This window comes from Manis javanica, chromosome 2 (assembly GCF_040802235.1).
Source record: "Manis javanica isolate MJ-LG chromosome 2, MJ_LKY, whole genome shotgun sequence".
Classification (NCBI taxonomy): Eukaryota; Metazoa; Chordata; class Mammalia; order Pholidota; family Manidae; genus Manis; species Manis javanica.
The window spans coordinates 53899908-53923098 of NC_133157.1; the positions used below are offsets into that span (position 1 = coordinate 53899908).

A 23191-nucleotide genomic window follows, 5' to 3' on the forward strand; every position below is an offset into this window, starting at 1 on the left:
AGTTTCTGGTTAAAAAAATTTTTTTTGAGTTATAAATGAGAAAGAGAGAGAGAGAATGTGTGTGTACATGTGTTAGGGAGATATTATTATTTATGGTGGAAACTTGCTGTCAGGTGGAAGCATGCACGTAAAATGCCAGGATTGTTAGGGACACAGTTCTTCAAAATACTTTTTCAACTTTGTGCCTGATCTATAAGGTAATCAATAAATACTTGAATTGTATTGGTTTTCTGCATATGTAAATATGCTATTTAATTTTGGGGAAAGACATTTAAAATATTAAACGTTATTGTTTTGAAGGGCTATACATAACTGTGATGTTTTTTCAAATAAGTTCCTAAGTGAATTCTTTGCCCCTGAATATATGATATTGTCATGTTTTAGATGTTACTACTTATCAATGACATTATAAACGTCCACTTATTAGTGAGTTATATTTCTAATTTTTCTTATATGTAAATAATACTTACCTAAAAACTGAAAATACCAGAATTTGCAAGATCAGTGTTCGGTTTTCAATGATTTTTGTAAAAGAGTTGAAATAGCTGGCATTGTAATTCAGATATGCTTCATTTGAATTCGTTTCTGTTCTTTATAATTAGTTGCATGTAGCAAATTCTATAAGCAGTTCCTTGCTTTTAAACAAACTTTCTTACCGGAGACTTCAAGGTTTGAAGGACATATTTATGTTGACATATTACAATCCTTTTTTTCTCCTGAGTCAATATTGTACTGTCCAAAGGAATAGTTTCAGGATTTCTGTAAGCATGGTTTAATGTATGTCTTTTGAATCCTGTTACTGACTAATGTTGCTCTTTGGTGTAGACAAAAATCGGGCCCTGCAAGCAGCAGAGCGCTTGCAGGCAAAGCTGCGAGAACGTGGGGATGTAGCAAATGAAGACAAACTGAACCTTCTCAAGTCAGTCTTGCAGAGCCCACTCTTCAGTCAGATTCTGAACCTTCAGACTTCTGTACAGCAGCTGAAAGACCAGGTAAGATGATTTGCCCAAAGCAGGTGTTCACAGCATGGCATAGATCTGTGAAAGTCTTGTGTTTTTCTGAAAGGCTGATTTTTGTATGTGTTAATGAATAGTTAATGAAGCATTTAAACATCCAAACAAGACATTGAGATTCACTGTGGCTTTTCCCCCTAGTTATTTTTGTAATGGTTGTCGCTGTGTATCATAGATGATGTGACATTGTGTTGAAAGCTGGGTGTATGCTGAGGAATGAGGCCCTGCAGGAGAAGGGGATCATAAAAATATGGTTAGGATGGATGGTTGTAGACGTGGTTTCTATCATTACTAAGGCTTATTGTTCATGTGATACTGCTCATTCAGATTCAGACATCAGTATACTTATGAGAATTCAGATAAGTATGGATTTGCATGTGTAATCATGTGTGTGAGGAAGGGAAATCACCTCTATTTTGACAGTAAAGGGAATAATTACATTGTCACCAGTTAGAGGAATTGCAATTCTCACTTCTTAAAAGGGTGTAAGTAGCAATTGCTTCCAATGACAGCATCAGATGGTGATAAACATTAGAACTTCTAAATGTAACAGTATTTTTTTGCTGTAAAAATTATGAGCATTAAAATGTCCTAGCATTTATATTAAAATGAAACATATCACAATGACAGACTGAAAACTGAAGTTAGATGTTCTTTGAACCTACTTAATTTAGTCACCATTTCTCAAGTTTTTGAAAAAAAATATTTTAAAAATAGGTGTTATCTTCATAAGGTTTGAAGCCACTCTTATTATGCCTTCTCTCCAAGTTAATTCTCATTCTAATGTTTTACCATTAATTTAATCAATACGGATGACTTGCTAGCAAATATTCTTCCTTAAAAGGTTAAAAATGAAACTTGAAGACTAGTGTCCTAATTCAGTGAAAGAACAGCTCCAATTGAGAAAAAAATGTGCCAAATGCAAAAGGAATGAATAGTAGCAATAGAGAAGGAATTTGCTTAATGTCATGTAACTTCTTGATCTAGATGTTTTGGTAGCAAAAAAAAAAAATGAAATAAATCCAGAAGAATCTTTAAAAATATTTTTCTTCTAGCAAATTTCTACTTAGTGATTTTAAAAGTCATGATCGTGAATTAAGAAAATGTTTTTGTTATCTATCAGTTGTGTTTGTCCTCTTTAAAGTTATTGAAATACTAGTTTTAGGTACTCATTGTTTAATGGATTGGTAAGCTTTTAGAGAAAGCAATATCTTGAATATAATTATATTCAATATCTTGAATTTAATATTACTATGATGTGGAAAATTATCTGGATTTTCAGAGAGTGTGAGGAAGAAGTTGGACAGATGTCTTCTCCCCTAATTGTATTACGTGAAAATATGATTAGAATGAAAAGAAAAGTTGAAAAAGAAAGTACTAGTAAGTATGTTTGGAAATACTTCTAGTCCAGTGAAATAACTGTTGAAATATATATGTGTTAATGAGTAGTTAATGAAGCATTTAAACATCCAAACTTCAAGACATTGAGATTCATTGTGGCTTTTCCCCCCTAGTTATTTTTGTAATGGTTGTTGCTGCATATCATAGATGATATGACATTGTGTTTAAAGCTTTGTATAAAGGGAACAGCATTTGTACTTAACATGTCTGCTGAAAGGAGAGGAGAAGTAGGCCTAATTGTGGTTGAGCTTGTTTTACCATTTTTGAATGGAAGTAGGATATGGGCTCTAAAACTGGGTTCCGCATGATTCAGCTGAAACCATCTTGGAAATCTGTTCAGCATAACATTATCAGCCACATAGTCTATGACTAAGTACAGTGTGATATTGCTCTTGTATCAATGATAGATGCTGATATATTTCAAAACTAAGTATGGTGTGATATTTTGTGAATTCTGTAGGCATGTCTTATATGCCTTTCAACTTGTGGTTCATTGGTCACCAGTTCGAATGCTAAAAGGGACCAAAGAAACCAGCTGGCCTATACCCTGCTTACTACAAACAACTTAGAGAGGTCTAGTGACTTGTTTATAACTGTAGAGTCAGAATTAGAACTCGGTTTTCTTGGCTCTCAAGGCACAGTGCTTTCCCCTTTTTATTCTGTAGCAGCCTGTCTGACATCATTTCCACCCCACCCTGCAAAGTTAGAAATTTGGTCCCTAGATGCTAGGAGTTTAATTTTTGTTAAAACCATTGATAATTTCTCACAGTTCTCATGAATCTTCACTTTAGTGTCTATTCTTTACCAATTCTATTTCATGTTTCATTTGTTTATTGAACAAGTTTTTTTCTTGTATGAGTCAAGAGTAAAATTTCAAAAATTTGTAATTTCTGTTTAAAGTTTAAACATAAATATACTAGGCTTTATTTTGTTAGAATTAAATTTCTATGTAGTTTAGCAACTGCTAACTTATTAATATTTATAATTTAATATTTGATTAAAGCTCTTGAAGAATGAAATTTGTTTTGTGCTTTTAAACCAGTAGCTACACAAATCTGATCAATGACTAGCTTTTATTTACTACCTTTTACCTAAATTATGTTTTCATATGTATAATTTTATAGGCATGAAATGTGCAAGTTACCATCTCCATCATTTTTTAGTATTACTGGAAAACTTGACTCCTGTAAGTTTTCTTCCACCATCATTCTCCTGTCTTTTTGAAAGTGAGAGGAGTGAGTAATTGAAATGCCTGAGGTGTGTGCTGCATATTGCAGAACATGATCATGCTGCAGCTTTAATGACAGATGCTGACATGCCATGTTGAATTATGCCAACTATTTTTTTCCCTGAGATCCTTCTCATTACTTTTATTCAATACTGTCTAATTTTCCCAATTTGCTCCTTCAATATTAAGACTGCCCTTAGAAATCAAACTGTTTCCTTTTTGCAGATTAAACACTTGACAGGTGTGTAACTGAGAGGCCAAAAAAGCCATTCCCTAAAGGGATATGCTATTTAAATATTGTAAAAAATATTAACAGGTCTGAGGGTATAATTGATGCCTCTGTTTAACTCTGCCACGTTGTGTATTGTTCTAACCGCCAGTGAAAAGGCTGTGTGCTATTAAACCTGAATAATCCCTAATAACACCATTTCATTTCCTGTTGCACGATTCTTGTTTAAGTGAAGAGGAAAGAAAAAAGAACTGTTCCTGTGTTAGTGATCTGTCAAATGCAGACTTACAAGTAGTGTCCTCACTGTCACCTAGTCATCACAGCTGATAACTGCAGGGCTCAATGCATACTCATGACAAAAATTCAGCTATTGTGGGGGAAATAAACATGTTAGCAGTTTAATAATAGAAACTTGTCAGCCATGAGGATATTGGATTTGCATATTTATTCTGTGAGGTTTCTCCAATACAGTATAGGTGGATGTTACTTTCCTGATTAATTAATTGCCTTGCTTTATCAGTTGACTACAGGCACTAAAGTAAATGTCTTTTTGCCCTGAGTTATTTGTAAGAAAACAGTGAATTAAAATGGTTAATTTCAAAAGAAATTTAAGACCAGTACTTAAAAATTGACATTGCAAAGATTTTTTAAAAATCTATGGCAACAAAGACTAATTCTAAGATTGAAGAAATGGTGTATAATTCAAATTTTAAAAAAACCATGATAATTTTGGAGACAAGCCTCAGGGCACAGAATATTCTTGCAGCTTCACATTGTCAGTGATTTCCAGCCTTTTTGGTGTGTGACCCTGTGTCATTTTTTGGTTCTTTTTCTTGTCTGATATTTCCAGTCTTCTAGTTCTTTCAGTTTGCTCCCATAAAAGTGCTCATGTATATACATATCATCTATATGTAGAATGTATGTATACACATAATTTAGCCATATTTTTCTTAGTTTTTCTTTGGAAATTTTATAATATCTCTTAAAATAGTTGGGGAGATGCTAACTTAGCACAATCAGGTTGGAAATTACTGTTCAATGTTGATTAGAATAATTAGGTCTCTGTTTTTCATTTTTATTCTTGAAATACAGTCTTCATGTTACAAAATTTTGGTTTTATATTTCCATGTGTATGTCTGGGGAAAGGAAATCCTGGGACAAAATACCTCTAAAAACCAAGATCAGTCAATGGGAGAAATAAAGTTTAAAACCCGTTTATTGCTTACAAAACTACAGTCCGGCCAATCTGTCTCTCCTGCTCAAGCAGCCACAACACCAGCCCTTCCCCTCACCTCTCAGGTACAGAAAAGCCCTCTGTTACCCAGGTAATTACCCATTGATATGGAGATGAACTTCTCCACCCCTGAGGGAAGATGCAAATGCGCTAAAGCCTACTTGTTTATATCTCTGAACATCTGTTGATATGCAGATGCACCAAAGCCAGTTGAGAAATTCTGAAAATGTTTCAATTTTACTCACAGTCCACCCCTTCAGAAATCTCACCTTACAATTTACTTGATCCCCCTCTTCCGACCAATCTAGTAACATGCAATAGCAACAGCAATAAAATCTTGATAATTCTCAAGCCAGAGGATTCAGCCTATGCAGCTTAAGTAAATTTACTTTACAGCACAATCTCTCACTAAGCACAAAAATAAGATTCTACACTTGTTTACTCATTCCTAACAATCATGCTAGATTGCTCACAAAACTTTTACCAAACATTAGACAAAGTCAGGCCTCTCTTTAAACATTATTTTCTTGACAACACCAACACAATCATAATTCTCAAGCCAGAGGATAGGTTCAAAGTCCCATGCAGATTAAGTTCAAAGCTCATCCATTCCAGCCATCACATGGCAGCTGCAGCCATGGGGCACATCCAGGACACAAAGACCATAGAAGCAAATAACTGTGATTGTCGGGGGCCAATTGCTGTTATTACAGGAATACACAGAAGGCCAGCTTCCAGGCCTTTTCCCCACAGTGCCAGAAAAGCCAGCCATCGCTGATCCATGTGTTGAAATGTCCAAGGCCACGTCCATTGTACTCCTAATTGCTGCACCCATCCTTGCAACACATGTCCAATAAAGTGGGTACTTCGATCGCTCTCAGTAACTGGCGACTGGCCATAGGCTGCAGAGAAACTCTCTAGGCCCCTCTTGGTGGTTTGCTGATCTGCACAGTGTTCAGGGCACTCCTTCCGGGCTTGGCTGACTTCTTCAAAGGTGAAAGACAAGCCACATTGATGGGTCTACATTGTCTTTTGAGGTGTCTGTGCCATGCCATTCCATGGCCTCTGGGTCCAGTCTTGCACCCACCCCACGATGCAATAGGAGGTTATTACCTTGGTTGGAGCTGTTCTGGCGATGGGCTCTGTAGCTAGCAGGGTGTGGTACACAGCAGCCAGTTGCTTCTCTATCAAGGTGACCCGGACCTCTGCTCCTTTCTATGGTTGTGGTCAGGCTCCGGCCTGGCAGCAAGAGCAGCAGCAGTGGCAGAAGCAGTAGCCTTAGGCTTGGGCCACGGACTGAGGTAGACATGGCCAGCAGCGGTGGTGGCGCCTCCACGACTACACGAGTGTAGACACATGTCCCTCGGTGTGAGCGCCGCTTCTCCCCATTATTTCTAGGGGCAGCCCTCCCAAAGGTCATACTCATTATGACAGGTTTCGGGTTCATAGGAATCCTGCCGACTGCGCCAATTGTAAGTCCAGGGAAAGGAAATCCAGGGCACCATACCTCTAAAAACCAAAATCAGTCAAAGGGAGAAATAAAGTTTAAAACCCGTTTATTGCTTACAAAACTGCAGTCCTGGCCCATCTCTCTCTCATGCGCAAGCAGTAACAACCCCGGCCCTCCCCCTCACCTCTCAGGTACAGATAAGCCCTGTTGCCCAGGTATTTACCCACTGATATGGAGATGAACTTCTCCACCCCTGAGGAAAGATGCAAATGCACTTAAGCCTACTTGTTTACACCTCTGAACGCCTGTTGATATGCAGATGCACCAAAGCCAGGTGAGAAATTCTGAAAATGTTTCAATTTTACCCACAGTGTTTCTAAGTGTTACCTGTGCACATTCCTGAAAGAATTTGGAACAACTTCTGATGGCAATATTTATTGACTAATGGATAATTCAAAGGTAAATCTAAACAAAGACCAAATAAATATATCAGAGAACTATATATTTGAAGTATCTTGGGTTACTAAAATTGAGTATATTATATAATTTCCATTTCCCATTAATGAAGGCAAAAAAATTGAAAAAAAAAAGAACTGGAGGGTTTTATATTGCTTACTGTGAGACATCATTCAGTCAACCAAATTTTCCTTGACAGTGGGAGGGGTATAAGCATCTTATGGATGCTTATAAAAGGCTCATGTATATATGGCCATAATCATTTATTAATAAAAATCAATAAAAATACAAAGAATAAGTAAGATGTAAGGTGGAGGTTCTCAATATCTAGAGGAGAAAATAGAATAAATACACACACACACACACACACACACGTATATATATATATATATATACACACACAACACAATTAAATAGGAAAACAAAAAGGTGAGTGTGTAAGAGTAAGGAATTACTAACTTACTAGAAAACTACCCTGGAGGTAACATGTAAGATGGTTCTGGAAAAATGGGAAGGAGTTTTCTGTAGTCATGCTTCCATTATTTCAAGTAGGGGGAACAAATATAAGGGTATGCAGCATTTGTTCTCAGCTGGGGGTAATTTTATATTCTCCCTCCCCAGACACATGTGGCAATGTCTGAAGACGTTTTTGATTGTCACAACTTGGTAGGAGGGTGGACACTACTGGCATGTAAATGGATAGAGTCAAGGGGTACTGCTAAATATTTTCAATACACTGCACAGCCCTCAAAACAAAGGATTATTGGGTTTATAATATGTTTAGTGCTGAGGTTGAGATACCCTGACACAGTCATGTACAGACCTATACCACCAGAGCAATGAACATGTGTGGGCTATTGGCAAGAGAGGGAACGTTGGAGCCAGAATGTGAGGAGCTTATCAAGATAAGGTTTTTTGGTATCTTTGCTCTTTTACGTTCACCTTTCTGTATCAAACTTTATTGTGTCAGCTTTATCTTCTGACCATTCTATTATATACAATATTTTAGCAGTCATTTATTTTATTTCTCTATATCAAAAAAAGTATATTAAAAAGCACTGAAAATGAAAAGGTGTAACATTTTGACAGATAAGACATTCAATTGTAAGTGTAAAATACATGAACTGTTCTTCAAAGGAATGCTTCTTTCATCTTTCTAAGAATAAAATACACAGTGATAACAACTGTAAGAATCTAACAATACACACTATATCCTAATTAGTGGCTTTTCTTTCAAAGGGTATGAGCAAGTGTATACTGTGTGTTTTTTTCCCTGGTGTTCTCTTAAAACACGATAAAATTTTAGACAACCTAGAAAAAGAGGTAGTCGGTGTGCATTTTAGAGGATCACTTTCCAATACCTGATGTAAGCTGTGGGTGTTAGATGGAACGTCACCATCCTGGGGCATGCCTGAAGAGTCACTGCTCTGTAGGTACATGTTTGTAAGACTGCTACATAAAGTTCATGGCCAGAGCATTGAGGTATGTTGCTTTTAAGTAGTAGCATCAGCAGCTTTGATAATTTCTTGTATTTATATATTTTTTAGATTGATGGAAAGCTGAGAATTTTAGTAATTGGTTATTTTGTTGCTCAGTTTTGACTTTGGTAATCAGAAAGATGCTATTTTGTGCAACTCCTGGTAAAGAGCAGAAATGCCTGTGTTTCTTTAGCTTTATTTTATTACTTATATAAATGACAAAAACATAACCGCTTTTTATATAGTTGCTAATCAAGGCTGAAAAGATGATGATTCATCTGTGGGCTTGCTGTCAGTGAAGACAAAATGACTACTGTCTCCCAAGAATGTCTAGGTTAAATTATGACTTGGTGTCCATGGAGGAAGGGAATACAGAGAAAAAGAAAATATGCTTTGATCCTATTAACCAGAATTGCCTAAAAATGGAATGGATTTCTTCCCAGTGGATCTTGCTTGTGAAAATGAAAAAATATTTTTCTTACCCCTGAAATAGATTTACCTGTATGATAGAGCATTGCAGTTACCTAACAGGAAAGTATGTTTCTTGAAACTTCACAGTACATTATATAGGGCAAAGTTAAAAGAGAAGGAAGGGTTCTTACATTTTTACATTTACCATAAAGTTTATTTACTGTAGGAATTTCAAATACTTCATTTTTGGTACAATAACAGCTTTTAAATGTTTGTTCCTTTAACTAAAAGTTTGTAAATATAGAACCTTTGAAGGGACTATAATTCTTGTTTTATCCTGGGCAAGAAGACACTGTTCAAGTTTTTTAAACAGTGCTGGATTAAAATGCAACACCATCTTGCTATTGGGTATGCATGTGTGTCTAAAACAGCAAATTGTGCTAATTGTATGGTGTTTTTGTGACAAAGTCAAGTGGTCTTTGGCAAAGAGGGAAAAAATGTGAGAAGTACTGAGTATAACCTAAGTGAGTTTATAACTCAATAATTTAAGAACAATGAAAGTTCATCTACATTTGATACTATAGCAACAATGAGTTACCTTTAGGAAGTCCTGCTGTGCTATGTACTTTGTCTCATTTAACCAGTCCATCAGCCTGTGAGGTGAGTTTTATCCTCAGTTGTCCAGTAAGGAAATTGGGGCTCACAGAGGCTGTGTAACTTAATCTGGACTATCCAATTATTCACTGGTAGATTTAGGAGAATGTAAGGGTCTGACTCTGAAGCCAAAGATTTTTTTACTTCTACAATGTTTCTAAACCCTTAGTTCTCTAACACAGAGGGACGAGTAAGTTGAAAACACAGTTATTAGCATTTCTAAAGAGATATGTGCTTAAACTAAGCGTTTTATAAACTCAAATTTATTATGATTTGCCATTTCCCTTGACTTTTACAGATTTTAATCAGAGGGCCTTCTAAATATAAACCAGAACTTTGATTCAGCTTTTATTTACAATTATTCTGGATTAAAGTAAATGAACTGGGTAAAGATGACGAAAAAATAGTGGAGAGGCAATATGGCAAAGGAGCCCAGTCTTCATGTGTCTGTCTCCATGTATTTATGCTTGTCTGTAAGGTTTTGTTTTCTTTCTCTTTTTTTCTCTAAACAGACTGAAGAGTCAGTCAGTTTTACCTTCTAGAATCATGAGACTGATAGAGACACTGCAAAAATTCTAACATGTTTTGTCCAAATTTTCAATTTCTAAATTTTTATTTGTCCTGGCATTTAAAATAGATTGATTTATTTAATTTTGATACCTTCACCCCTTTCACATAGACAATTTTATCATGTTTGGATAAGAATTTTATTTTTAGTCAAGCTGCATTCTTTAAATTTTGTCTCTTGGAAGTTTTGCTAAGAAAGCACAGAAGTGTTGAGATTTAAATAGAGAAAAGACATTCTGCAAATATACATCAACACACATGCCTCAGCTGTGGTGTATATGCTGCGCTCCACTTGCCATTTGTTCTTAACAGGCAGAGAAAGGAGTTTTAGAATTAATTGTTTCTTCTGTTTGTTTGGAGTCCATTTACTACTTTGGGGATAAAATCTATGCCTTTTTCATCTTTGAATACTTTGTACCTAACAAGATTCTTTACTCAGATGCAACAAATAATTGTTTAATTGATGAATATGTGACTATTACAGAATATTTAGAACTGTTATGCATAATAATATTCTTTCCTTGCCAGAGAACTAGTGTTTAATGTAAATAAGTTAGCCAAATAACTGAAAGAACTGTGAAATTTTCTCTTAGTAACCATGTTGAAAAGATGCACCAGTCATCATAACAGTTAACATGTATTAAATTCTTACTGTATGCCAACATTGATAGATAGGTAGATTAGACAGAGATAGATACCTCATTTCATTGTTACAACATTATAAAGTTTATAATATTGTTGATATTATTTTACAGATAGGGTAATGGTGGAGTTAGTATTTGAATGCAGCTGGCTGACTCCAGAGCCCAGGTCTTAATCATAGAGCTCTGTTGTTTTTTATTTCACTGTCCTTGTAAACAGGGTAATGAACATAATTTAAGGATTTCCTAGTGATTTGAGGCCTTCATTGTGATTATCTGATTTCATATGCTGGCAGTGTCGTCTAGTAGGATTTGGAGACAGACACAACCCAGATTTGTATCCTGGCACTGATACTTATTAGTAGATGATCTTAAGCAAGAGTCTGTTTCTTAAAATGAATGCACATATATTTTTATCTTCACTGAACCTCTTTTTCCTCCTCCTTAGTTGTAAAATGAAAACATGGACCTAAAAACTCTCAAGGCATAAGCCTGGTATTTACCAAGCACTCAATAAATATTAGTTGACCTGTATGGAGGAAATCTGTCTTGCTATGTACTATACTATGTGTAGTATAGCCTTTTTGTGAATATCCTTCTTTGATAGTACACCAGAACTATTGGTAATTTCTTAAAAGTTATTCAATATTGAATCTGAAACCAAATCAATGAATATTTGGTATACCCTATTACAGTAAATGTATCTTATACTTTGAATATTTTTTACCCATACATAATTGTGCGTTACAGTGGTCATCTGGAAATTTTGAAAAGTAGAAAAATTCAATTTCACATTTCATTATGTAATATCAAAAAATTACCTTGCTAATATCACTCTGATCTCATCAATAAAGTATCTAAATTATGAAAAGAAGTCGAACTCAGATTGGCAGATACAAGTTTTCCAAATTTTGATTTTCACTTGAAAGCTTAAATTTTACTATTGGCAACAATTACTGTTGGTTGTTTTCCTTGAAGTGACAGGCTTACTTTTGTTTATTTTTGAGAAATTGTCTGCCACATACCCAAGTCTGTATACTCATTTTTTGATTTCCTGTCATGTTTTCAAGTAATACGGTGCTTATGAAAAAAGCAGCTAGTTCAGCTTGCAACTCAAATAATAGTGCTTGTCCTCTGAGAAACAATTATATATTTTTTAATAGAGCAGAAGTGCTTTATGTTTACTTCCTATTTTGAAACACAGAATATTAAAGACATGACATAAAATTCAAGTTTGAATAAAATTAATGATTTTTACTACTTCATCAAGAACTTTTCAAAGTGATTCAAAGGAGGGGAAATAAAATATTGCTCTTATTGCTCTTGATGAGAGGAGCTGAAAAGAATTTGTCTTTAGCAGCCTATCAAAGGCATCTCTTCCCCAATGACAATAATAAAAAAAATAAAGATACTGTCAAAAGGACCCAACAAGTATGAAAAAGAAACCATTGTTCTTGAAACTAGTGGACTTTAATTTGAATTGCAGTGAGAACATAGGAGATAAAGAATCCTTTTATATTTCACTTCACTGTGGAACCTAACATTTTTTAGTGGTTAACTTAAAATTTCTTTTATAACAATAATGAGAAGAAGTTTAAAACAAAATGGTGACTGCTTAAAGTTCAAGTCACTTTGCAGTCTTTACCCAAGGACTCAAACATATTTTAGAAAACTGGGGGTAAGGGGGGTAGGGAGGGTAATTGGAATCTTTTCATCTAAGATTATTTAAATTAGTTTATAAAATACACATGGAATACTCTGTATTATGCTGCTTGAACCCAACATTTTAGTGTAGTTTAGCTTGTGGGTCTAATAAGTATCTTTTATTATGTAATTTCAGGAATGAATAAAATTTTCATAGATGAAGCTTTGAGAGAAAATTAAAACATGAAATAGCATAACCTATGTGGCCGTTCACTTAAGTTGACAACCTTATATAAAGGTACAAAGTTTACAATTTTGTACCTGATCTTGTCATTTAATAGGGTGTAGCAATGGGCATTACTTTGGGTAGGTATTTGATTATCCATATATGTCTTCCTAAATATCAAAAGGGAAGAAGACAAGAATCTTACATGTTCTGTATTTCATTCCTTCTTTACGCTTTTTTTTTTTTTTTTTGCCTTTCATCTTGAGTTTCCTGGTTGATAGTTTATTCTTTTTAGCTTGGGGAATTTTAGGAGAAATAATGCCATTGAAGCTTTGTACTTGTATCTACACTGAGGCAGGTACAGAAAATTATATTCTGATTACCTAGAATGAATGACTCCTTAAACATTCTTGGGTTAAGGAATTAATTTCTAAATCCAGTATCTTCCTCTTTTAAATTTATCAGCCAATGACAGTCAATGGCTACTTTAAGAATATCTACAGATTATACTGTGGGTTCTAGACCACTATCTACTGTGCTATTCAAGAATTTATAGCCATGAAAACATAGATATTCTGTCTCAGGTGGATAAACTAAGCTGGGGGAGTAAGAATAACTTTATGGAATATCTAACATGTTAGTGATTCTAGAAAGTATTTTGTCTCCTATCACCTAGAGCCCAAAGTATTAGATATTTGAGGTGCTCAATAAGTATTTGGATGATCAAAAGGAAGAGTCTCATTGAAAATGTAAAATATGCTTGTTCCGTCTGAAAATGTTTTTCTTCCACTTATAACTTGCTGCTGTATTTTGTATCTTGTTCAGGAGCTATGAGTTACTTTATGTCCAAAAAGGTCTCATCACATTAAGCTAATCCCCTTTGAACATGCAACTCAATTTCTTTAATTAGCTTTAAAAATAAGGATCATTAAATCAGAGTGCCACCATCAATTACTGTGCAAGGGTTTGCCTGTTCAATAATGCATCAGAGTTGTGCTCTAATCAGTATTTCACTGAAAGATTCATGGAAAAGGAGGCCTCCCTTGGTTTCAAACTTGAAATGCAATTCTATTATGTATCAAAATTTTTCCTGTGATTGCTACCATTTTAGGTGTTGTATTCCAGCATCCTATCCGTCTTTGCATTTCATATTTGGGATCAGTTCCAGAGTGTTTTACAGCATTTTTGTAAATTCATAAGAAAGTAACCGCTTTTCTTGTGCTGCAAGAAGAAAAGACAAGGTGCAGATTTAAAAAAAAGAGTCTGCATTTCTATGAGATGCACCTGTTATGGCAAATTCCCCAGAGAGTGTCTTATTTCTTATTTCTCACTATGTTAAGGAGTAACAAACAAAAAATTGGGAAATTGAACTAGTAATATATGTTTATAAATTTGTTTAAAATTTGCCAAAACTAGGGTTGTAAAGGCAGTGGTCATTTTTCTTGCTTAATTCAAGGTAATATATATTTTAGCTTTTAAATGATAGGAGTATAACATCTGTCAAATATACATAAGTGTTTGGATCTTTTTATTCCGTTGCTGTATATTACACACTCAGATTAAGTCAAAATAACAGGGCCACAAAACAGGTTTTGATAATCTACATAAAAATGCTTTAGGAAATTTGTTTTGATCTAAGCACTGATTTTTGTAGACAATTATGCTAGTACTTCTGGAAAGATTGATGTTAGCCATTAAGATAGAGCTAACAATATTAACTTCCTTTTCAATTAACAACTCTGAAAGGATAGATGAAACATAAGTAAGTTTTTTAGTTTTGTAGCATATTTAAGTGAATCTACATATTTGAAAATATTGTGTTTGGTTAGGCTTAACCATAGTGTGTAGATCATAATTACAGGAACAAAATAGTTAAGGTGTTGATCTTCTTGAGTATATCTGAAATGACATTAATTTTACAGAATATATATTATTATTGAAAAAAGATAAAGTGTTTATAACTGGGAAATCTCACAATTATATCTGCCTTGTACCAGGGTGGATCACAATACTTGAGTGTAAAAGTGTAAGATAATGATTATTTTTTTCTTCTTGTACTTTGGTGTGGAGTTAGAAGATTACAAGTTTTAAAAATTCACAATCTTTGAGGCAGAAAAACCTGAGTGTTCCATGGTGGTTAAAACATATTTGCTGAAGATTCATCTTGACTTGAGCACTTGTTAAAGGATTCATTCTGAGAATGGGAATTGAAGCCAGTTGAATTCATATCAGGCTTGTGGAGGGTCATCATTCACAGTGATAGGATAAATTTCATCTCCTGAAGCCAGTTTCTAATCTTCTCCTTCATTTAGGGTGAATGCCTAGTAAGTGAACTTTAAATACAGAGTTTCTGTCAGAGAAAGTTTGGCTCCATAACATGGAGGCTGTCCTACCAATTACTTTCCTTAAGAGAAGTGTGTTTTTATATCATTGATTGGAGTGCCCCAGGTTCTGTGTTCTAGTTATATCTTTTATTTTGCAAACTTAAAAAAAAACTGAGAAATAACCAATAGTAAAGGGCAAAATTATGTAGCTCAAGGATCTTTTACAAATTGAATGTATTTATACAAGCCTTCACCTAAATCAGGGTATAAAACGTTACCAGCTCTCCATAATACTCTGTGTCCTCTCAATCAGTTGTAAGCTTCTACTTCCAACAAATTGCTGTATTTTCCCAGCCAACTTGAGGTATAATTGACATGTGACACTTTGTAAATTTAAGATGTCTGGTGTGGTATTTGACATGCATATATCGTGTGAAATGATTATCATCATAAGGCTAGTTAACACATCTCTTACCTTGGATAATTACCTTCTGTGTGTATGTATATGGTGAAACATTTTGAAATTAGTGTCTTAGCAGCTTTCAAGTATGCAGTAGAGAATTGTGCAACTGTAGTCACAAGGCTACTGTATATTACATCCCCAGAACTTACTCATCTTATAACTGAAAGTTTACACCCTTTGACATCTCCCATTAATCCTACTCCCAAGCCCCTGCCAATCACCAATCTGTTTTCTGTTTCTATGAGTTCGGCCTCTTTAGATTACACATATAAGTCAGATTGTACGTTGTTTTCAATTTTATCCCATAGGGAAGTATTTGAATTTTATATAATTGTAGTCTTAGTATTTATGCTTTGTGCCTGGCTTCTCTGTCTTCATTTGGGTCTATGAGATACATTCAAGTGTTGAATGTAGCTGCAATTCTTTTTCCAATTTTCATTGTATGAGTATACTAGAATATATTTGCCCTTTCTTTTGTTGATTGTAGTTTTGTTTTTTCCAGTTTTTGGCTATTATCAGTTAAATTGTTATGAACATCCTAATATGTGTCTTTTGATGTTCATAAGTGTGCACTTTTCTTGGGTATTTACTTATGAGTGAAATTTCTGGGTCTTAAGGTATATATTCAGCATTTGTAGATTCTGCCAGACTTTTTTACAAAGTAGTTTTAGGTCTAACCTCTCACTGTAATGTATGGAAATTCTCATTCCACATCATTGCTTACACTTGTTAACTGCCAGTTTTAACTTTTTTCCCAACTTTTTGTAAATATTATAGTCACACTGGGGGGCATGGTGTAATATCATATTGTTTTATTACGCATTTTCCTTATGACTAATGATGTTGAATTAGTCACATTCTTTTCATATTATTGGTCATTTGGATAGCCTTATCTTGGAGTTCCTGTTAGTCTTTCACCCATTGGTTCATCAGTCTTTTTCGTACTGATTTATGAGTTTTTAAATGTGTTCTGAATAAACTTGTTTGTTGAACATTTGTATCACAGTGTCTTTTTCTGCTTTGTATTTTTGCCTTTTGACTGCCTTAATTGTGTCTTTGATGATCAGAAGTTTTTTTTAAATTTTTTTATTTTAATGAAGTCCAATTTCTTAAACTTTCCACTAGGGGTATTGCTTTTCTTGTCTACTTAAGAAATCATTGACTATGACAAGGATGTAGAGATTTTCTCTCAGAAGCTTTTATCTTCTAAATTTTGGCTATTGTGTCAGGTACAGTATTTATGTTCATGTGTGTATTGATGATTTTCTGTTTGATTATCCATTTAGCCCAGAGACATTTATTGAAGAGTCCATCCTTTTCTCCCTTATATTGGAACTGTTATTGTAAATCAAGTGGTCGTGTATGTGTGGTTCTGTTTCTGAATTGTGTGTTGTATTCCAGTTTTTTCAAAATTTGTGTCATATTTTAAATGGAATCTTTTAAATTTGATTTTAGTTTCTAGTTGGTTTTTGGAAGGAAATATAGTTGACTTTTTTTTTATGTGGGCCATATCTACCAATTTTACTAAATTCACTTATAAAACTAATAGTTAATCTGTAGCTTCACTTGGGTTTTTCAATGTACACAATTATATAGTCTCCAAGTAATTCAGGGTTTATTTCTTCACCTCTGGTCTTTATACCTTTTATTTCTTTTTCATGCCTAATTTTACACCTGAAACCTTGAGTCCGGTAGAAGTTGTGATGGTGGATATCATAGTCTTATTCTCAATCTTAGGATCAAAATAAAGCTTTCATTATTTCCCTATTAAGTATGCATTTTATGGCTTTTTTTTTTTTGCCATCTATTGAGCTAATCCTATGTTTTTCAACTTTTCATTCTGTTAATTTGGTAAATTAGACCTAAACAGTTTTCAAATGTTAATTCAACCTTGCATTTCTGGAGTACCCTACTTGGTCATAATCATTGTCTTCTTTAAATATCTTTGAATTCAGTGTGTTAACATTCTCGTTTTGTATTTGTGTTTTACGTTTAGGAATTATTGGTGTATGGCTTTTCTGTCTAGTAATATCCTTTTAGGTTTTGGTGTCAAGGTTATGCCAGATTCAAGGAAAAAGTTGAGAATATTTACATCTGTCTTGTCATTGAATTTGTAAAATCAGTTTTAATTTTTTTTAATATTTGGAAAAATTTACCAGTTGAATCATCTAGACTTTATTTTTTAAAAACTTTGTGGGAAGACTTTTAGTAATGGATTCAATTTCATTAATAGATACAAAATTATTAATATTTTGGTTTCCTTTTTATATCTATTTTTTTAAACAGATCTTTATACAAATTTTCTAATTGATCTCGTGTGGAAGAATTAACGTTGATAAGCTATTTCCAAAGGGTGACATTAATTGTATATAGAACTAAAGAGAATTTCTGTTTTCTTGGGATACTATTGTAGAAAAAGCAGCTCTCTTAACTCACCTTTGAATAAATAACTTGCTAGGTGAAAGGATACTGAAACCTGTAAAGGGTATATATCCATTTCTCCTATAAAGGGTATCTACTGATGCCCAGAGCACTAAACACTTCTTTATTCAGATACTTTCTTGTGTATGCTTCTGCAGTTCTTGCTAGGTAAATGCACATTTATCAGGAGTCATTTTTAGAGCAATTTTAGCCAGTCATCATTGCTTTTGTAATTGCAGGAATTTATTATGTAATATAAATGTGTATTGTAAAAGATTTTTTTTCTTTGAAAACTTCCTTAAATTCTTTTGAGGGGCTACGTAGATGAATTGATAAAACAGCTGGTGGTGAATTGGTTTTATTTGTCCAAATTGTAAAACACTGTGGAAATACCTCATTAAAATCCAGAAGGTTTATTTAATGAAATTGTTTCCAAAATATCCAAATTTTTGCTTTCCCTTAAAGAGACTAAATTTGAAAATCATGCCATATTAAATAAGTATGGTTTCTCCAAGAAAGAAACTAGGGTCCTACCATATTTTAAGATATTTGTGAATGAAATAATACATATATTTTAAGTTAAAATAAAGTATTAAGGTTATGGATTTGTCCTTTATTACAACATCTGCTTTATCAGACCTTCTAGAGTAACTGAACCAATTTTTGGCTCTGACTGAATCTGACAAGAGGGCTTGTCCTGTATTTCTATATACTGAACAGGTATCCTGCCCTTTCACAAAGAATTTAACGACTTTCTTTTTTATTTTTTGAGAGGGCATCTCTCATGTTTATTGATCAAATGGTTGTTAACAACAAATAAAATTCTGTATAGGGGGGTCAATGCTCAATGCACAATCATTAATCCATCTCAAGCCTAGTTCTCGTCAGTCTCCAATCTTCTGAAGCATAACAAACAAGTTCTTACATGGTGAACGAGTTCTTACATAGTGAATAATTCTTACATGGTAAACAGTACAAGGGCAGTCATCACAGAAACTTTTGGTTCTGACCACGCATTATGAACTATAAACAATCAGCTCAAATATGAATATTCATTTGATTTTTATACTTGATTTATATGTGGATCCCACATTTCTCCCTTTATTATTATTATTATTTTTATTTTTAATAAACTGCTGAAGTGGTAGGTAGATTCAAGATAAAGGTAGAAAACATATTTTAGTGTTGTAAGAGAGCAATTGTAGATGATCAGGTGTGTGCCTGTAGACTATGTGTTAATGCAAGCTACACAAGGGCCTTAAAACATCCACGGATGCAGAAGATTTCTCTCAAAACAGTGGGGGTGAGGTTCTAAGCTTCACCACTGTTGTTCCCCAATTTCTCACCTGATGGCCCCCCTGCAAGTGTGCCTGTCTTAGGTTGTTCCTCCCTTGAGGAATCTTTACCCGTCTCTGGCTAACCAGTCATCTTCCGGGGCCATACAGGGAGATGTAAAGTTGGTAAGTGAGAGAGAAGCCATATTGTTTGAAAAGGTTAGCTTTTTACTTCTTTGCAGATTTATGCCCTGTGGCTTCTATGCCCAGCACTGGTCTCGAGGTATCTTTACCACCTGGAGGAATTATGATACTCGGTAAATTCGATATGAGGCACGAATTCTATTTAAGGGTTGTAATTAGGAAGGAAGAAGAAAATCTATAGAGGTAGCATATGGAAGGAAACATGGGAGGATTGATTATTTCTTTGACATATCTTCTTGTAGAGTACCTTAAGTATGTATAGGTTTTAAACTACTAACTAACTTGCGCACACATATTAACATAATAGGAATACGGTGACATAAACAAAGCAATTCTATAATTACCAGCCATCTCCAGTGAAGCCAAGAAAACCATTTAGGCACCCTAGGCATTTGTGAAAATTAGTCTATGATATGATGGATATTGTCCAACTGTACTTGAACAGTCTGAGAGAAATCAGACAAATTAAAGCAGCCCATTTCTGGGATCTGTTCACATCCCATATGTTCTTTTAACCATAGATAGTCTATAGTCATGAGATTTTGGAGTGCTACAACTTGCACCCCTCCCAACTCCTGGTTGAGTTCCAACAGTACAGATCCACTCAAATTCGTTGTCTCACTGTATGCACATGCCAGCCTAGACATCTCCCTCCTCATTCCAGTGGCAAGTCCAGGAAATGGTGGGATGGACGCAGCTCCAACCACAGCATCGCCCGGATCCCTGTGGAGGCTTTTTGATGATCATCCCCCGGAACGAGTCCTACAGAGAGTGCTGATGCCGGAAACTCCTCCTCATATCGTATCTTAGTTCATTTTCTGGGTAGCCAAGCTAGGCCTTGATCTTAACAACAACAAACAGACCCTTTGCCCACACTTTGACATGCCCTCTATACCACTGTGTAGAACTCATTGGAGGTCAGCACACAGGAACTGCTTTTTTTTTTTATTAAGAGAAAGGAATATTATCACAAAAGAGTACCTCCATAGCTGATCATCTGACACCCTTTAAGTGATCAAAATTAAGGATATTTAAAGCATGTATTAATCTTTGATTTACCAATAGTTTTATCCTATCAAGGAGTCATCCCCCTTTTCTTTCTTTCTTTCTTTTTTTTCCTTTTTTTTTAAATCTTTATGCTTACATGAAGAATACTATGTTTACTATGCTCTCCCCTATACCAAGTCCCCCCTAAAAACCACATTACAGTCACTGTCTATCAGCATAGCAAAATGTAGAATCACTACTTGTCTTCTCTGTGTTGTACAGCCCTCCCTCCCCTTTCTCCCTCCCCCACATGCATGCTAATCTTAATACGCCCTTTCTTCTTCCCCGCCTTATCCCTCCGTGCCCACCCATCCTCCCCAGTTCCTTTCCCTTTGGTACCTGTTAGTCCATTTTTGGATTCTGTAACTCCGCTGCTGTTTTGTTCCTTCAGTTTTTCCTTTGTTCTTATACTCCTCAGATGAGTGAAATCATTTGGTATTTCTCTTTCTCCGCTTGGCTTATTTCACTAAGCATAATACTCTCCAGCTCCATCCGTATTGCTGCAAATGGTAGGATTTTCCCTCTTCTTATGGCTGAGTAGTATTCCATTGTGTATATGTACCACATCTTCTTTATCCATTCATCTACCGATGGACATTTAGGTTGCTTCCAAGTTTTGGCTATTGTAAATAGTGCTGCGATAAACATAGGGGTGCATCTGTCTTTCTCAAACTTGATTGCTGCGTTCTTAGGGTGAATTCCTAGGAGTGGAATTCCTGGGTCAAATGGTAGGTCTGTTTTGAGCATTTTGATGAACCTCCATACTGCTTTCCACAATGGTTGGACTAATTTACATTCCCACCAGCAGTGTAGGAGGGTTCCCCTTTCTCCACAGCCTCGCCAACATTTGTTGTTGTTTGTCTTTTGGATGGCAGCCATCCTCACTGGTGTGAGGTGATACCTCATTGTAGTTTTAATTTGCATTTCTCTGATAATTAGTGATGTGGAGCATCTTTTCATGTGTCTGTTGGCTATCTGTATTTCTTTTTTAGAGAACTGTCTGTTCAGTTCCTCTGCCCATTTTTTAATTGGGTTATTTGTTTTTTGTTTGTTGAGGCGTGTGAGCTCTTTATATATTCTGGACGTCAAGCCTTTATCGGATCTGTCATTTTCAAATATTTTGTCCCATACTGTAGGGTTCCTTTTTGTTCTATTGATGGTGTCTTTCGCTGTACAGAAGCTTTTCAGCTTAATGTAGTCCCACTTGCTCATTTTTGCTGTTGTTTTCCTTGCCCGGGGAGATGTGTTCAAGAAGAGGTCACTCATGTTTATGTCTAAGAGGTTTTTGCTTATGTTTTTTTCCAAGAGTTTAATGGTTTCATGACTTACATTCAGGTCTTTGATCCATTTTGAGTTTACCTTTGTATATGAGGTTAGACAATGGTCCAGTTTCATTCTCCTACATGTAGCTGTCCAGTTTTGCCAGCACCATGTGTTGAAGAGACTGTCATTTTGCCATTGTATGTCCATGGCTCCTTTATCAAATATTTATTGACCATATATGTTTGGGTTAATTTCTGGAGTCTCTAATCTGTTCCACTGGTCTATGGCTCTGTTCTTGTGCCAGTACCAAATTGTCTTGATTACTATGGCTTTGTAGTAGAGCTTGAAGTTGGGGAGTGAGATCCCCCGTACTTTATTATTCTTTTTCAGGTTTGCTTTGGCTATTCGGGGTCTTTGGTGTTTCCATTTGAATTTTTGAATTATTTGTTCCAATTCATTGAAGAATGTTGCTGGTAATTTGATAGGAATTGCATCAAATCTGTATATTGCTTTGGGCAGGATGGCCATTTTGATGATATTAATTCTTCCTAGCCATGAGCATGGGATGAGTTTCCATTTGCTAGTGTCCCCTTTAATTTCTCTTAAGAGTGACTTGTAGTTTTCAGAGTATAAGTCTTTAACTTCTTTGGTTAGGTTTATTCCTAGGTATTTTATTCTTTTTGATTCAATTGTGAATGGAATTGTTTTCCTGATTTCTCTTTCTATTGGTTCATTGTTAGTATATCGGAAGGCTACAGATTTCTGTGTGGTAATTTTGTATCCTGCAACTTTGCTGTATTCCGATATCAGTTCTAGTAGTTTTGCAGTGGAGTCTTTAGAGTTTTTTATGTACAGTATCATTTCATCAGCAAATAGTGACAGTTTAACTTCTTCTTTCACAAACTGGATTCCTTGTATTTCGTTGTTTTGTCTGATTGCTCTGGCTAGGACCTCCAATACTATGTTAAATAACAGTGGGGAGAGTGGGCATCCCTGTCTCGTTCCCGATCTTAGAGGTAATGCTTTCAGCTTCTCACTGTTCAGTATAATGCTGGCTGTGGGTTTATCATATATGGCCTTTATTATGTTGAGGTACTTGCCCTCTATTCCCATTTTGCTGAGAGTTTTCATCATGAATGGATGTTGAATTTTGTCTAATGCTTTTTCAGCATCTATGAAGATGATCATGTGGTTTTTGTCTTTCTTTTTGTTGATGTGGTGGATGATGTTGATGGATTTTCAAATGTTGTACCATCCTTGCATCCCTGGGATGAATCCCACTTGGTCATGGTGTATGATCCTTTTGATATACTGTTGAATTCTGTTTGCTAATATTTTATTGAGTATTTTTGCATCTACATTCATCAGGGATATTGGTCCGTAATTTTCTTGTTTGGTGGGGTCTTTTCCTGGTTTTGGTATTAGGGTGATGTTGGCTTCATAGAATGAGTTTGGGAGTATTCCCTCCTCTTCTATTTTTTGGAACACTTTAAGGAGAATGGGTATTATGTCTTCTCTGTGTATCTGATAAAATTCCGAGGTAAATCCGTCCGGCCCCGGGGT

At 35.1% G+C, this 23191-nt stretch overlaps 1 protein-coding gene across 13 annotated transcripts in view; it reads left to right on the forward strand.

Annotated features, from left to right (window-relative positions):
• Nucleotides 1–23191, forward strand: part of MPDZ (multiple PDZ domain crumbs cell polarity complex component) — a 182876-nt gene that overhangs the window by 26770 nt on the left and 132915 nt on the right. For 11 of the 13 annotated variants that reach the window (XM_037018619.2, XM_037018626.2, XM_037018625.2 and 8 more), the window contains exon 3: nucleotides 826–992. In XM_037018619.2, the coding sequence (XP_036874514.2) occupies nucleotides 826–992 (167 nt within the window). Of the gene's footprint in view, nucleotides 1–825; nucleotides 993–2295; nucleotides 2394–6926; nucleotides 7015–23191 lie in introns of those variants that run through there. The other 2 variants (XM_073228515.1, XM_073228514.1) reach the window with 2 other exon arrangements.